Source organism: Salvelinus fontinalis, chromosome 36 (assembly GCF_029448725.1).
Source record: "Salvelinus fontinalis isolate EN_2023a chromosome 36, ASM2944872v1, whole genome shotgun sequence".
NCBI classification, from domain to species: Eukaryota; Metazoa; Chordata; class Actinopteri; order Salmoniformes; family Salmonidae; genus Salvelinus; species Salvelinus fontinalis.
Window position 1 is genome coordinate 32,300,962 of NC_074700.1, and position 16,698 is coordinate 32,317,659.

General features: G+C 46.4%; 1 protein-coding gene across 4 annotated transcripts; it reads left to right on the plus strand.

Moving 5' to 3' along the window:
- Window positions 1-703: 703 nt before the first annotated feature.
- Window positions 704-11,037, plus strand: LOC129835612 (prospero homeobox protein 1-like). 4 transcript variants are annotated; one of them, XM_055901323.1, is made up of 5 exons: window positions 704-1,190; window positions 5,254-7,047; window positions 7,491-7,598; window positions 7,981-8,193; window positions 8,541-11,037. In XM_055901323.1, the coding sequence occupies exons 2-5, from the start codon at window positions 5,287-5,289 to the stop codon at window positions 8,736-8,738; spliced, it is 2,280 nt and encodes a 759-aa protein (XP_055757298.1). In that variant the 5' UTR covers window positions 704-1,190; window positions 5,254-5,286; the 3' UTR covers window positions 8,739-11,037. The 4 variants fall into 4 exon arrangements, with proteins under 4 accessions (XP_055757298.1, XP_055757299.1, XP_055757297.1 ...); XM_055901324.1 differs by having other exon boundaries at window positions 704-1,176; window positions 5,260-7,047; XM_055901322.1 differs by having other exon boundaries at window positions 706-1,176.
- The last annotated feature ends 5,661 nt before the right edge of the window (window positions 11,038-16,698 follow it).

The window sequence follows — 16,698 nt, forward strand, 5'->3', positions numbered from 1 at the left end:
ATAGACTACAGTAGATGAACAGGTGAGATAACGTTGCCTATAAACGTGTCAACCACTAATGCACTAAAAGCAACACATCGTCCACGTTCGTCATGTTTGCTGTCAAGGCCCCTGACGTGAATAAATGTCTGTCTACAAATAAATCAATGTGTTTATTCTGGAGATAAAAAATAAAAAAAATCCAAAAGTTAATAATTGACTCCTTCAATCCAGGCTACCAGTTTCGGTTGACAGTGGGGTTCGTCCCAAATGGCACCCTATTCCCTATATAGTGCACTACTTTAGACCAGGGCTGGCACCCTATTCCCTATATAGTGCACTACTTTAGACCAGGGCTGGCACCCTATTCCCTATATAGTGCACTACTTTTGACCAGGGCTGGCACCCTATTCCCTATATAGTGCACTACTTTAGACCAGGGCTGGCACCCTATTCCCTATATAGTGCACTACTTTTGACCAGGGCCTAAGGTTATGGTGCAGCAGACAATCTGTCAGGTGAGCGTCTGACCAACGGTTTATAACGGTCGTTGTAAAGAGCCAATGAGAGACCTGGCCAATGAGTGAACTCTGCTCTGTGATAGGACAGGAGACAGGAATCTGCCCCAGAGAATGAAGTTTAGTTGCCCACCTAACTAGCTATAGATGTAGGATGAACTACTCTTGGCAATATCCCCAATCCTACAATAGAACAGCTTCCCAGAGTGCACTTCAGTTTTTGGCATGTCGTTAGTTCATCCTATAGACCTTTCACTCACCTATAGGATGGACTGCTACATAATGGATAGAAGCGAAAAAGTGAGGGAGAGAGACAGAGATGGGGGGGTCATGCCAACCTCGCGAGCCCGCCCTCGCACACCTCTCAACGCCTACCCGGACACCGCGATAGGACAGCGCGCGAGGATGGCACATAGATATGTTCGGAAACGAGAGAGAGAGAGAGAGAGAGAGAGAGAGAGAGAGAGAGAGATTGAGGGCTATAGGCAACGAAGAGCAGCAATAACAGGAAACACCGCGCGCAGGGCTTTCCTACGGAGTCGATGCTCGCGCTGACCAGAGCAGACCGATAAAACGGGAAGAGGAACGTCTCACAACTCTAAACAGAACCAACCGGTTCTAACAGTCTCGCGGAGAGAGAGAAAACAGTCTGTTTCCGTGCAGGGAGTTATCCAGTCGAGTGAGTTGTCAAAAGTAAATGATATGTTTGGTTTGTCACACTGTCCGTATGTCCGTTGCTGTGACTGCACTACCAATGTGTGTGTCCGTCCGTGTGTCCGTCCATGTTTATGTAGCCTAACCTATTATCAACTGCGACATACGTGCACAGACAATTAATGGGTGCCCGTAGCCCGTCGCTCCACAACTGTGCAAAAACGGGTCGGATTAACGTCAGTTCAACTCAAAATATCTATGTGATGAAGTTAAATCAACATGGAAAACTGATTTGGATTTGTAAAAAGTCATCAACATTAGGGCATTTCGGGGGATTTTTCACTAAACTTTTAAACCGAAATCCAATGACATGATGACATTTGTTGAATTCACGTTAGTTTACAACTCAACAAATATAAATCAAACTAAACGTTGAACTGATGTGTGTGCCCAGTCGGTCATGCGTCAGTCAGGACAGAGGGGAACTGGAGTTCGGTTCTCTCACGGTGGACAGATGTTCCAAGCCGCGGCGCGGAAACCTCAAAGACAGCGAGACCTTTTAATCTAACAACAACGATTAGGTCTATTTTTATAGTCATTTTATAACAAACTGAATTGTAAAAAAAAAAAAAAATCTCTCTCATTAGGCTACATCTCTCCACATTATTTGGGTTGTTGTCAGTTTAGTCTGTCATTTGGTCTTTTTCGGTAATATCCTGCATTCCTAATCCCGTATTTCATAGATGGATAATCTAAAGGTTATAGATTCGAATTTATCTAGATAATTCCAACCGTTAAGCGCATTGCATAGACTGCCTGACGGGATAGCTGGACACCACCATCTGCGCTGTATTAACAGAGATGGACTTTGAATAATTGATATTGATCTATTTTTAGGTTGTTGGATTATATAGTTCATGTTGCAACGGAATTATAATAACCCGCTACCACGGTGACCATGGTGACTGATGTGGCCTATTCTCTGTAGGGTTAAAAAGCCACACATTTAGTTGAATTAATTTATGGATTATAGCTAGACACAAATCCTTTTTTTTAAATGACACTTTTTTTTGTCTGTCTGTCCCTCTGTCCGTATGTTAGCCTATATATATATGAAGTACTGTGAAGTACCTCTGTGTGTGTGAAGTGTCGCTCAGTGTGTGTGTGTGTGTGTGTGTGTGTGTGTGTGTGTGTGTGTGTGTGTGTGTGTGTGTGTGTGTGTGTGTGTGTGTGTGTGTGTGTGTGTGTGTGTGTGTGTGTGTGTGTGTGTGTGAAGTATCTCTGTTATCACTGTCAAGTAGGACTACTGCTTTCACACTGCTACCTGTTTCTCTCTCTCTCTCTCTCTCTCTGTGTGTGGGTTGGGGGGGGGTGAGCAGGAGAGAGGGTACACAATCTGAATAAACAGAGTTTACAGCTGTCTATGAGCTGATAACATAACAGTGAGGAAAGGGGGAGGAAGAGAGGAGGCTACAGACAGAGATCTGCCATATGACACTAAAGTGAGTTTATGGGTTTAGTGGGTATTTCAGTTTATGGGTTTAGTGGGTATTTCAGTTTATGGGTTTAGTGGGTATTTCAGTTTATGGGTTTAGTGGGTATTTCAGTTTATGGGTTTAGTGAGTATTTCAGTTTATGGGTTTAGTGAGTATTTCTCTGAAACGTTCAGTTTATGGGTTTAGTGAGTATTTCAGTTTATGGGTTTAGTGGTCCCGTGTGGCTCAGTTGGTAGAGCATGGCGCTTGCAACGCCAGGGTTGTGGGTTCAATTCCCACGGGGGGACCAGGGTTCAAATCCCACGGGGGGACCAGGATGAATATGTATGAACTCTCCAATTTGTAAGTCGCTCTGGATAAGAGCGTCTGCTAAATGACTTAAATGTAAATGTAGTGGGCATTTCAGTTTATGGGTTTAGTGAGTATTTCGGTTTATGGGTTTAGTGGGCATATCAGTTTATGGGTTTAGTGAGCATTTCAGTTTATGGGTTTAGTGGGCATATCAGTTTATGGGTTTAGTGAGTATTTCAGTTTATGGGTTTAGTGAGTATTTCAGTTTATGGGTTTAGTGGGCATTTCAGTTTATGGGTTTAGTGAGTATTTCAGTTTATGGATTTAGTGAGTATTTCTCTGGAACGTTCAGTTTATGGGTTTAGTGGGCATTTCAGTTTATGGGTTTAGTGAGTATTTCAGTTTATGGGTTTAGTGAGTATTTCAGTTTATGGGTTTAGTGAGTATTTCAGTTTATGGGTTTAGTGGGCATTTCAGTTTATGGGTTTAGTGGGTATTTCAGTTTATGGGTTTAGTGAGCATTTCAGTTTATGGGTTTAGTGAGTATTTCTCTGGAACGTTCAGTTTATGGGTTTAGTGGGCATTTCAGTTTATGGGTTTAGTGAGTATTTCTCTGGAACGTTCAGTTTATGGGTTTAGTGGGCATATCAGTTTATGGGTTTAGTGAGTATTTCAGTTTATGGGTTTAGTGGGCATATCAGTTTATGGGTTTAGTGAGTATTTCTCTGAAACGTTCAGTTTATGGGTTTAGTGGGCATATCAGTTTATGGGTTTAGTGAGCATTTCAGTTTATGGGTTTAGTGAGTATTTCAGTTTATGGGTTTAGTGGGTATTTCAGTTTATGGGTTTAGTGAGTATTTCAGTTTATGGGTTTAGTGGGTATTTCAGTTTATGGGTTTAGTGAGTATTTCAGTTTATGGGTTTAGTGAGTATTTCAGTTTATGGGTTTAGTGGGCATTTCAGTTTATGGGTTTAGTGGGCATTTCAGTTTATGGGTTTAGTGAGCATTTCAGTTTATGGGTTTAGTGAGTATTTCTCTGGAACGTTCAGTTTATGGGTTTAGTGGGCATTTCAGTTTATGGGTTTAGTGAGTATTTCTCTGGAACGTTCAGTTTATGGGTTTAGTGGGCATATCAGTTTATGGGTTTAGTGAGTATTTCAGTTTATGGGTTTAGTGGGCATATCAGTTTATGGGTTTAGTGAGTATTTCTCTGAAACGTTCAGTTTATGGGTTTAGTGGGCATATCAGTTTATGGGTTTAGTGAGTATTTCAGTTTATGGGTTTAGTGGGTATTTCAGTTTATGGGTTTAGTGGGCATTTCAGTTTATGGGTTTAGTGAGTATTTCAGTTTATGGATTTAGTGAGTATTTCTCTGGAACGTTCAGTTTATGGGTTTAGTGGGCATTTCAGTTTATGGGTTTAGTGAGTATTTCAGTTTATGGGTTTAGTGAGTATTTCAGTTTATGGGTTTAGTGAGTATTTCAGTTTATGGGTTTAGTGGGCATTTCAGTTTATGGGTTTAGTGAGCATTTCAGTTTATGGGTTTAGTGAGTATTTCTCTGGAACGTTCAGTTTATGGGTTTAGTGGGCATTTCAGTTTATGGGTTTAGTGAGTATTTCTCTGGAACGTTCAGTTTATGGGTTTAGTGGGCATATCAGTTTATGGGTTTAGTGAGTATTTCAGTTTATGGGTTTAGTGGGCATATTAGTTTATGGGTTTAGTGAGTATTTCTCTGAAACGTTCAGTTTATGGGTTTAGTGAGTATTTCAGTTTATGGGTTTAGTGGGCATATCAGTTTATGGGTTTAGTGAGTATTTCAGTTTATGGGTTTAGTGAGTATTTCAGTTTATGGGTTTAGTGAGTATTTCAGTTTATGGGTTTAGTGAGTATTTCAGTTTATGGGTTTAGTGGGCATTTCTCTGAAACGTTCAGTTTGTCACCTGAATGTTCCATTTGAGCAACGTTCACATTTGTGAAAAAGGCGTAAAATATATGTTGATCTCTAACCAGTTTAATCTCTCTCTCCTCTCTCTGTCTCTCTGTGTCTCTCTCCTCTCTCTCTCTCTCTCTCTGTCTCTCTGTCTCTCTCTCTCTCTCTGTCTCTCTCTCTGCCTCTCTCCTCTCTCTCTGTCTCTCTCTCTGTCTCTCTCTGTCTCTCTCTGTCTCTCTCTGTCTCTCTCTGTCTCTCTGTTTCTCTGTCTCTCTCTGTCTCTCTCTCTCTGTCTCTCTGTCTCTCTGCGTCTGTCTCTGTCTCTCTCTCTGTCTCTCTCTGTCTCTCTCTGTCTCTCTCTCTCTCTCTCTCTCTCTCTCTAGAAACAGTCATTGAGGAGGAGAAAAGAAAGAGCTATGGATTCTCCCTCTGATCTGTTTGGTCATCAGTCCTCCTTGATCTCTCCTTTCGACCCCTATCCCAACCCCTCCGACCACCCCACACCCTCAGGAGGGGGGCACGGTGCACCCAACCCCTCCTCACGACCCCCCTACCCCCTCATCCACCACCTGCTGCAGCCTGGTGGAGTCCCCATGAGGTCCGGGGGGCAATTACACCCACAAAGATATAACAGGGAAGAGGAGGAAGAAGGAGGGATGGAGAGAGAAGAGGAGGAGGGGATGGGTGGAGGATTGGTAGGAGTAGGAGGGAAGAGGCTCAGTGGCGCCGCCCTAGTGGCGGACTGGAGTTATGACATGCTGAGAGTGAAGAGATTAAGACTGGAGAGTCTAGTTAAAGGAGACGGAGAGATAGGCTTAGAGGAAGAAGAGGAGAGAGGGAGGAGGAGTGTGGAGAGGGGGAACAGGGAGAGAGGGAGGGAGGAGAGGAGAAAGGAGAGAGAGGAGCTGAAGGAACAGTTGGAAGAGGCGAGAGGAAGACTGAAGACCTTGCAGGAGAAAGTCTGGAAAGCATTCGGAGAGAGACCCGCTCAGGAGGAGAGGAGGAGGAGAGGAAGAGAGGAGGATGGTGATGGAGGGATGGACGAAGAGGAGGAGGAGACAGCAGAAGGGATCACTGAAGAGGAAGAGGGGGGAGAAATCGACGATCTTTCTCTTTCCTTCATCCCTCCCTCTCCCCCTTTCTACAGCGTCGCTAAACGAGACCGAAAAGAGAGGGATCACGAGAAACCAACGGGGGAAGATAAGAGGAACGTGAACGGAGGAGGGGGGGTGTTTTTGGAGGGGGTTCTGGAGAGGGCGGCAGTGTGGATGGGGTGTGGGGTGGTGAGGGGGGAGTGGGAGGGTTTTGGGGGTGGAGGAGGGAGTCAGAAGTTTGCCCAAGCTTTGAAACAGGAACTGGGAAGCGCTGTAGCTCGAGTCATTGATAGGGTCCTCCGTCTATACACTCAAAACGAACCTCTCCCTCCCTCCGTCCATCCCTCCATCTTGTCGTCCGGAGAGAGAGGGAACGAGGGAGGAGGCAGTGGAGGAGGAGTGTGGGCAACCCTTAGAGAGAGGGAGGAGAGGAGGGGGCGAGTTGGTGCGACACATGACCAGCAACCCCCCCGGCCAAACGGAGATCCACCCCCCCACGCCTTCCGAGAACAATCGGAAGCGCTGCCGTTGGTTACGCGTCGTCCCGACAACCGCCGAACCACACTTCTGCCCCCCAGCAACCACCCTAACAACCGCACTCACAACCCTCTCCTCCCTTCTCACCCCCTCCCCCCTCTCCGTCAACCTCACCCCCACCCCGCCTTCCTCCCCCCTGTCTCTCGTCATAAGGACTCCTCCCCCTTCCTCCCCCCCTCTTCCTGCCCGCTCCCCCTCCCCCTCCTCCACTACACCATGCAACAGCTCTTCACTCGTTCTCTCTCTCACCTTCCTCCTCTCCACAAGGGGGACGTTATGAACTCTGATGCCTACATGGAGGGGAACCCTTTCCCCCCCCAGCACACCACCTCCTCCTCCTCTCATCCCTCCTTCCCTCCTCTCTCCCTCGCTCTAATGGGCGGGTTGGATCGGCTGGATGGAGGGATGCAGCATCATGACAGAGAGAGAGATGGAGGGATGAGAGGAGGAGGGGATGGAGGGATGAGAGGAGGAGATGGAGGGATGAGAGGAGGAGGAGGAGGGGATGGAGGAATGGATTCGGGGATGTATCTCGGACCGGGTTCAATATCCTTTTTCTTTTGGAAAGGGGAGCGCGAAAGAGCCAGATTGATGTGTGTGTGTGTGACGAAGAAGCACGGTGTGTGTGTGTGTGTGTGTGTGTGTGTGTGTGTGTGTGTGTGTGTGTGTGTGTGTGTGACCGTGCTTCTTCATGTGTGTGTGTGTGTGTGTGACCGTGCTTCTTCATGTGTGTGTGTGTGTGTGTGACCGTGCTTCTTCATATGTGTGTGTGTGTGTGTGTGTGACCGTGCTTCTTCATATGTGTGTGTGTGTGTGTGTGTGTGTGTGTGTGTGTGTGTGTGAGACCGTGCTTCTTCATATGTGTGTGTGTGTGTGTGACCGTGCTTCTTCATATGTGTGTGTGTGTGTGTGTGTGTGTGTAACCGTGCTTCTTCATATGTGTGTGTGTGTGTGTGTGTCTCTCTGTACTACTCCTTAACCACGGTTACTCTCAGGAGGGTTTGTCTCCCTGTCATCTGAAGAAAGCCAAACTGATGTTCTTCTATGCTCGATACCCCAGTTCTAACACACTCAAGACTTACTTCCCTGATGTCAAGGTATTATTACACGCACACACACGCACGCACACGCACACGCACACGCACGCACACACACACACACACACACAGAAGACACAGGTCTAACACTAGACACATGTCTCTGATGTCCAGGTATTAGTGCGCCCTCTAGTGAAACTATGTATTAACTACAACAACACTGATGAACTATTGAAGATATCACTGGACATTTGGGAATTATCTCTCTATCGCAATTTAGAAACTAGTTAATACAGTAGTAATTATTATTATTATTACTATTTAACAGCCAATTCTCTCGCTCTCTTTTCTCTACTTCAAATCAAAGGGCTTTATTGGTGTGAGAAGCATGTTCAAATTGCCAAAGCAAGTGAAATAGATAAACACATCTCTCTTTCTCTAGTTCAACCGCTGCGTGACCTCCCAGCTGATCAAGTGGTTCAGTAACTTCCGGGAGTTCTTCTACATCCAGATGGAGCGCTTCGCCAGACAGGCTGCCCGCGACGGTGCACCCTGCCTGGGGAGAGAGAGCAGAGAGCCCCCTCTACGCCTGGGGAGAGACACGGAGCTCTATCGCATACTGAACATGCACTATAACAAGAGCAATGACTATCAGGTAGGTGTGAGAGAGGGAGGGGTGAGGAAGGAGGGGTCTGGACTCTTGTTTGTATGTCTCTTTCCTACACACACGCATTAATACACTTTTATTCATGTCTTTTTATTTAACCTTTATTTAACCTTTATTTAACCTTTATTTAACTTAATGACCATTTTCCTCTTCTTCAAACCGAACAGCAGACTGTCTGTCTCTGTCTGTCTGTCTGTCTCTCTCTCTCTCTCTCTGTCTCTGTCTGTCTCTGTCTCTCTCTGTCTGTCTCTGTCTGTCTCTCTCTCTCTCTCTCTCTCCGTCTGTCTGTCTCTCTCTCTCTCCGTCTGTCTCTCTCTGTCTCTGTCTGTCTCTAGGTTCCTGACAGGTTTGTAGAGATAGCAGAGTTAGCTCTGAGGGAGTTCTTCACAGCAATACAGACTGTCTGTCTCTCTCTCTCCGTCTGTCTGTCTCTCTCTATCTCTGTCTGTCTCTGTCTGTCTCTGTCTGTCTCTCTCCATCTGTCTGTCTCTGTCTGTCTCTGTCTGTCTTTCTCTCTGTCTCTAGGTTCCTGACATGTTTGTAGAGATAGCAGAGTTAGCTCTGAGGGAGTTCTTCACAGCCATACAGACTAACTGTCTGTCTCTCTCTGTCTCTGTCTGTCTCTAGGTTCCTGACAGGTTTGTAGAGATAGCAGAGTTAGCTCTGAGGGAGTTCTTCACAGCCATACAGACAGGACGTGACAGCGACCCCTGCTGGAAGAAATCTATTTACAAGATGATCTGCAAACTAGATAGTCCTGTACCGGATAGTTTTAGACTTCCTGGCTGCCCTATTGGCTGAGGAGAGATCACACACACCGCTCTATTGGCTGAGGAGAGGTCACACACACACCGCCCTATTGGCTGAGGAGAGATCACACACACCTCCCTATTGGCTGAGGAGAGGTCACACACACACACCTCCCTATTGGCTGAGGAGAGGTCACACACACACCGACCTATTGGCTGAGGAGAGGTCACACAAACACACCGTGACCTGATGAACAACAATGACATTTTGCCATTATTAAACATATAGAACATGTGACCTATAATGGAGGGAGCAAGGAAGGTCTAATGGAATTACTACACTATTATACGATATTACTATACTGTACTACACTATTATACGATATTACTATACTGTACTATACTATTATACAATATTACTATACTATAATACGATATTACTATACTGTACTATACTATTATACAATATTACTATACTGTACTATTAAATGATATGACTACACTGTACTATACTATTATGCACTATTACTATACTATATTACTATACTATTATATGATATTACTATACCGTACTATACTATTATACTGTACTATACTATTATACAATATTACTATACTGTACTATAAAATACTATTATACTATACTGTACCAGACTATTACACAATATTACTATACTGTACTATACTATTATACAATATTACTATGATATATTACTATAATGTACTATACTATTATGATATTACTATACTATTATACTATACTGTTATACGGTATTACTATACTATTATACGATATTACTATACTATTATACTATACTGTACTATTCTATTATACTGTATTACTATTATACTATACTGTACTATTCTATTATACTGTATTCCTATTATACTATACTGTACTATTATACGGTATTACTATACTATTATACTATACTGTACTATTATACTGTATTATACTCGTATACTGTACTATACTATTATACAATATTTGTATACTATTATACTATAACTGTAGTAAACAATTATTATACTGTAGTTATACTATTACTATACTGTACTATTACTATATTGTACTGTACTATTACTGTACTAATACAGTATTGTACTGTGCTATTACTGTACTGTACTATTACTGTACTACACTATTACTATATTGTACTATTACTGTACTAATACAGTATTGTACTGTACTGTTACTATACTATTACTGTATTGTACTGTGCTACTAATATAATATTACTGTACTATACTATTACTGCACTATACTATTACTATACTATTACTGTGCTAATACAGTATTGTACTGTACTATACTATTACTATATTGTACTGTACTAATACAGTATTGTACTGTACTATACTATTGCTGTACTACACTATTACTATACTACACTAATACTATACTATTACTGTACTACACTATTACTATGATATTGCCATACTATACTACACTATTACTATACTGCTACCATACTGTAATATAACTATACTATTAGTGCACAAAGTTTTCTCCGTGCACTCAGTTCTGCCCTGAAACTGGTGGAATTCCTAATTAGTCCACTACTTTTGACGAGAGGACCCATAGGCATTTGGGACACAGGCCTCTGTCTTTCTTGTGGCTCATAAATTGTGTGAAAGACTGTTGGTCCACAGCGATAAAGCTCTGCTATGTGGCGGCGTAGTCTTCTCTGCTAACGTTTGTTTGATTACTTGTTTACTATATACTGTTGTTTTGTTGTTAAAAACATTTTTTTTTAAAAATATGATCTTGATCTTTTGAAGTTCACGTGAACATGTCAAATCTGTGATACGCATTCCTGTGTTTTTTTTTAACATAAAAATGGAATTACTGGAATCTAGAATAGTCATTATATTAATTGTATTTCCATGGTTTATAATATATGACAAGATCTGTGCCTCAACTTTTTTGATGATTTTTGATGTTATGACACACACACACACTCACGCTTTTGATGTAATGATAGACACACACACAGGTTTTTGATGTTATGACAAAATCAGTGTAATAAATGAAGGAAGTGGTGAAAACACTGAGAAATAAAATGGAGGATTGAAGAGGGAACATGGAGGGTGACTGTTTAATTTCTCATGACAGGAAAGTTAACACACACAAACCTACCATTCTCTTCTCTCTCCATTACTCTTCTCTCTCTCCATTACTCTCTTTCTCTATCTAACCCTCCTCTCTACCTCTCTCAGGGTGAATCTCAATTGCATACTCGTCGCGTCCTCTCGCTTCATCTCATAAACCTATTGGATGAGAAAGTCAGAGGTCCCTCCCCTCTGACCTCCTGAGAATCTCCCTCAATCTCTATCCATCACTCCCTCTCTTTCCTTCCCTCCCTCTCTCTCACCAGACCCCTGTGAGTTTGTCAGTACTATTGAAGTCAGTAAGGTCCTCTTGGTAAGAGTGTGTGATCTGATCAACGTCAACAGTGAAGAGGCGACTCCGGGATGAAGGCCTTCTAGTTCCTCTGTCCAGTGTCTGTGCTCTTTTGCCCATCTTAATCTTTTATTTTTATTGGCCAGTCTAAGATATGGCTTTTTCTTTGCAACTCTGCCTAGAAGGTCAGCATCCCGGAGTCGCCTCTTCACTGTTGACGTTGAGACTGGTTTTTGCAGGTACTTTTTAATGAAGCTGCCAGTTGAGGACTTGTGAGGCGTCTGTTTCTCAAACTAGACACTGTAATGTACTTGTCCTCTTGCTCAGTTGTGCACTGGGGCCTCCCACTCCTCTTTCTATTCTGGTTAGAGCCAGTTTGCTCTGTTCTGTAAAGGGAGTAGTACACAACGTTGTACGAGATCTTCAGTTTCTTGGCAATTTCTCGCATGGAATAGCCTTCATGTATCAGAACAAGAATAGACTGACGAGTTTCAGAAGAAAGTTCTTTGTTTCTGGCCATTTTGAGTCTGTAATCGAACCCACAAATGCTGATGCTCCAGATACTCAACTAGTCTAAAGAAGGCCCGTTTCATTGCTTCTTTAACCAGTACAACAGTTTTCAGCTGTGCTAACAGAATTGCAGAAGGGTTTTCTAATGATCAATTACCCTTTTAAAATGATCAACTTGGATTAGCTAACACAACGTGCCATTGGAACACAGGAGTGATGGTTTCTGATAATGGGTGTTGAATGTTCCATTAGACAACTATACAACAAGCATCGCTTGTCCGAGGAGGTACAGAAGTACTTGGACCTCTACCATTCTAGCTATGCATTATATAAAGACCAGCATGAAAAAGGCCAATTCCTGCCACAGAGCAACAGTAGTAGCTGACTCAGCCATTTGACACCGTCACTCGCTAATGATTGGAGACAGATCTCAATATGTGGAGAAGGTCGTTTACTAAGCCACCCGCTTGTCTCAGAGGTAAATTATTTCAGACTCTCCTCCTTCACTCTGATCTCCTTCCCTCCTCACCATGTAAACTGCTCTCCACAGACACTCCTAATATGGGCTCCCGAGTGGCGCAGCGGTCTAAGGCACTGCATCTCAGTCCAAGAGGCGTCACTACAGACCCTGGTTCGGAGCCACGATTGGGAGTCCCAAAGGGAGGAGCACAATTGGCCTAGCATCGTCCGGGGTAGGCCGTCATTGAAAATAAGAATTTGTTCTTAACTGACTAGCCTAGTTAAAGGTTAAATTCAAAATAAAATTCCCCCCTCTTCTCATCCTCTCTACAGGTCCCTGGTTCCTATAGCTGAATTCATGAAAGGAATTTGATCACAAGACTTCAAGAAGAGGACATGGAACGAACGACTGGGACCACAGCAAAATGAACAACTTGTTCTGTTGTTGTTCAGACATCTCAGGAGTCAGACCCTTTCATTTCATTCCATAGACACCTCTGTTGTTTACACATCTGTTCATACCAGACACTATTGTACTATTGTTAAAACATATTTCTATCTCTTGACACCCTAATTATATTTAATTGGCCGGTGTTGTTTACATGTGTGTACATCTCTGTCTCTTTAAGGTGTTTCATTCTACTTCAACATCATGTGCTGACAATGTACAGAAGGGGCTGTGTGTCAAAGACCCTACAGGGTTTCTTCTACTTATGTGGTGTAGTTCAATCTAATCTAAATTACTGCACACAGACGTCATAGAATCAAATTCCATTTTATGAACAAGATTAAAACGACATTTTAGTACAAAGTACTTTTGTTCACAGTGCACATTAAGGGTTGTGTTTGAGCCGTCCAAACAAAGGCCTGTTGTTCATGATCGTCTGGCCTTGTGTTGTTGTTCTCTACTGACCATGAGCTTCCTCCGTGGAGGACAGGTAGTTGTGGAGGGGGCCACATGCCTTCCATGGAGGACAGGTAGTTGTGGAGGGGGCCACATGCCTTCCATGGAGGACAGGTAGTTGTGGAGGGCCACATGCCTTCCACAGAGGACAGGTAGTTGTGGAGGGGGCCACATGCCTTCCATGGAGGACAGGTAGTTGTGGAGGGGGCCACATGCCTTCCATGGAGGACAGGTAGTTGTGGAGGGGGCCACATGCCTTCCATGGAGGACAGGTAGTTGTGGAGGGGGCCACATGCCTTCCATGGAGGACAGGTAGTTGTGGAGGGGGCCACATGCCTTCCATAGAGGACAGGTAGTTGTGGTGGGGGCCACATGCCTTCTATGGAGGACAGGTAGTTGTGGTGGGGGCCACATGCCTTCTATGGAGGACAGGTAGTTGTGGAGGGGGCCACATGCCTTCCATGGAGGACAGGTAGTTGTGGAGGGGGCCACATGCCTTCCATGGAGGACAGGTAGTTGTGGAGGGGGCCACATGCCTTCCATGGAGGACAGGTAGTTGTGGTGGGGGCCACATGCCTTCTATGGAGGACAGGTAGTTGTGGTGGGGGCCACATGCCTTCTATGGAGGACAGGTAGTTGTGGAGGGGGCCACATGCCTTCCATGGAGGACAGGTAGTTGTGGAGGGGGCCACATGCCTTCCATGGAGGACAGGTAGTTGTGGAGGGGGCCACATGCCTTCCATGGAGGACAGGTAGTTGTGGAGGGGGCCACATGCCTTCCATGGAGGACAGGTAGTTGTGGAGGGGGCCACATGCCTTCCATGGAGGACAGGTAGTTGGAGGGGGCCACATGCCTTCTATGGAGGACAGGTAGTTGTGGAGGGGGCCACATGCCTTCCATAGAGGACAGGTAGTTGTGGAGGGGGCCACATGCCTTCCATAGAGGACAGGTAGTTGTGGAGGGGGCCACATGCCTTCTATGGAGGACAGGTAGTTGGAGGGGGCCACATGCCTTCCATGGAGGACAGGTAGTTGTGGTGGGGGCCACATGCCTTCCATAGAGGACAGGTAGTTGTGGAGGGGGCCACATGCCTTCCATGGAGGACAGGTAGTTGTGGTGGGGGCCACATGCCTTCCACAGAGGACAGGTAGTTGTGGTGGGGGCCACATGCCTTCCATGGAGGACAGGTAGTTGTGGTGGGGGCCACATGCCTTCCATAGAGGACAGGTAGTTGTGGAGGGGGCCACATGCCTTCCATGGAGGACAGGTAGTTGTGGTGGGGGCCACATGCCTTCCATGGAGGACAGGTAGTTGTGGTGGGGGCCACATGCCTTCCATAGAGGACAGGTAGTTGTGGAGGGGGCCACATGCCTTCCATGGAGGACAGGTAGTTGTGGAGGGGGCCACATGCCTTCCACAGAGGACAGGTAGTTGTGGTGGGGGCCACATGCCTTCCATGGAGGACAGGTAGTTGTGGTGGGGGCCACATGCCTTCCATAGAGGACAGGTAGTTGTGGAGGGGGCCACATGCCTTCCATGGAGGACAGGTAGTTGTGGAGGGGGCCACATACCTTCCATGGAGGACAGGTAGTTGTGGAGGGGGCCACATGCCTTCTATGGAGGACAGGTAGTTGGAGGGGGCCACATGCCTTCCATGGAGGACAGGTAGTTATGGAGGGGGCCACATGCCTTCCATGGAGGACAGGTAGTTGTGGTGGGGGCCACATGCCTTCCATAGAGGACAGGTAGTTGTGGTGGGGGCCACATGCCTTCCATGGAGGACAGGTAGTTGGAGGGGGCCACATGCCTTCTATGGAGGACAGGTAGTTGTGGAGGGGGCCACATGCCTTCCATAGAGGACAGGTAGTTGTGGAGGGGGCCACATGCCTTCCATAGAGGACAGGTAGTTATGGTGGGGGCCACATGCCTTCCATGGAGGACAGGTAGTTGTGGTGGGGGCCACATGCCTTCCATAGAGGACAGGTAGTTGGAGGGGGCCACATGCCTTCCATGGAGGACAGGTAGTTGTGGTGGGGGCCACATGCCTTCCATGGAGGACAGGTAGTTGTGGAGGGGGCCACATGCCTTCCATGGAGGACAGGTAGTTGTGGAGGGGGCCACATGCCTTCCATGGAGGACAGGTAGTTGTGGAGGGGGCCACATGCCTTCCATGGAGGACAGGTAGTTATGGAGGGCCACATGCCTTCCATGGAGGACAGGTAGTTGTGGAGGGGGCCACATGCCTTCCATAGAGGACAGGTAGTTGTGGAGGGGGCCACATGCCTTTCATGGAGGACAGGTAGTTATGGAGGGCCACATGCCTTCCATGGAGGACAGGTAGTTATGGAGGGCCACATGCCTTCCATGGAGGACAGGTAGTTGTGGAGGGGGCCACATGCCTTCCATGGACGACAGGTAGTTGGAGGGGGCCACATGCCTTCCATGGACGACAGGTAGTTGTGGAGGGGGCCACATGCCTTCCATGGAGGACAGGTAGTTGTGGAGGGGGCCACATGCCTTCCATGGAGGACAGGTAGTTGTGGAGGGGGCCACATGCCTTCCATGGAGGACAGGTAGTTGTGGTGGGGGCCACATGCCTTCCACAGAGGACAGGTAGTTGTGGAGGGGGCCACATGCCTTCCATGGAGGACAGGTAGTTATGGAGGGCCACATGCCTTCCATGGAGGACAGGTAGTTGTGGAGGGGGCCACATGCCTTCCATAGAGGACAGGTAGTTGTGGAGGGGGCCACATGCCTTTCATGGAGGACAGGTAGTTATGGAGGGCCACATGCCTTCCATGGAGGACAGGTAGTTATGGAGGGCCACATGCCTTCCATGGAGGACAGGTAGTTATGGAGGGGGCCACATGCCTTCCATGGAGGACAGGTAGTTGTGGAGGGGGCCACATGCCTTCCATGGAGGACAGGTAGTTGTGGAGGGGGCCACATGCCTTCCATGGACGACAGGTAGTTGGAGGGGGCCACATGCCTTCCATGGACGACAGGTAGTTGTGGAGGGGGCCACATGCCTTCCATGGAGGACAGGTAGTTATGGAGGGCCACATGCCTTCCATGGAGGACAGGTATTTGTGGAGGGGGCCACATGCCTTCTATGGAGGACAGGTAGTTGTGGAGGGGGCCACATGCCTTCCATGGAGGACAGGTAGTTGTGGAGGGGGCCACATGCCTTCCATGGAGGACAGGTAGTTGTGGAGGGGGCCACATGCCTTCCATGGAGGACAGGTAGTTGTGGAGGGGGCCACATGCCTTCCATGGAGGACAGGTAGTTGTGGAGGGGGCCACATGCCTTCCATGGAGGACAGGTAGTTGTGGAGGGGGCCACATACCTTCCATAGAGGACAGGTAGTTGGAGGGGGCCACATGCCTTCCATGGAGGACAGGTAGTTGTGGAGGGGGCCACATGCCTTCCATGGAGGACAGGTAGTTGTGGAGGGGGCCACATGCC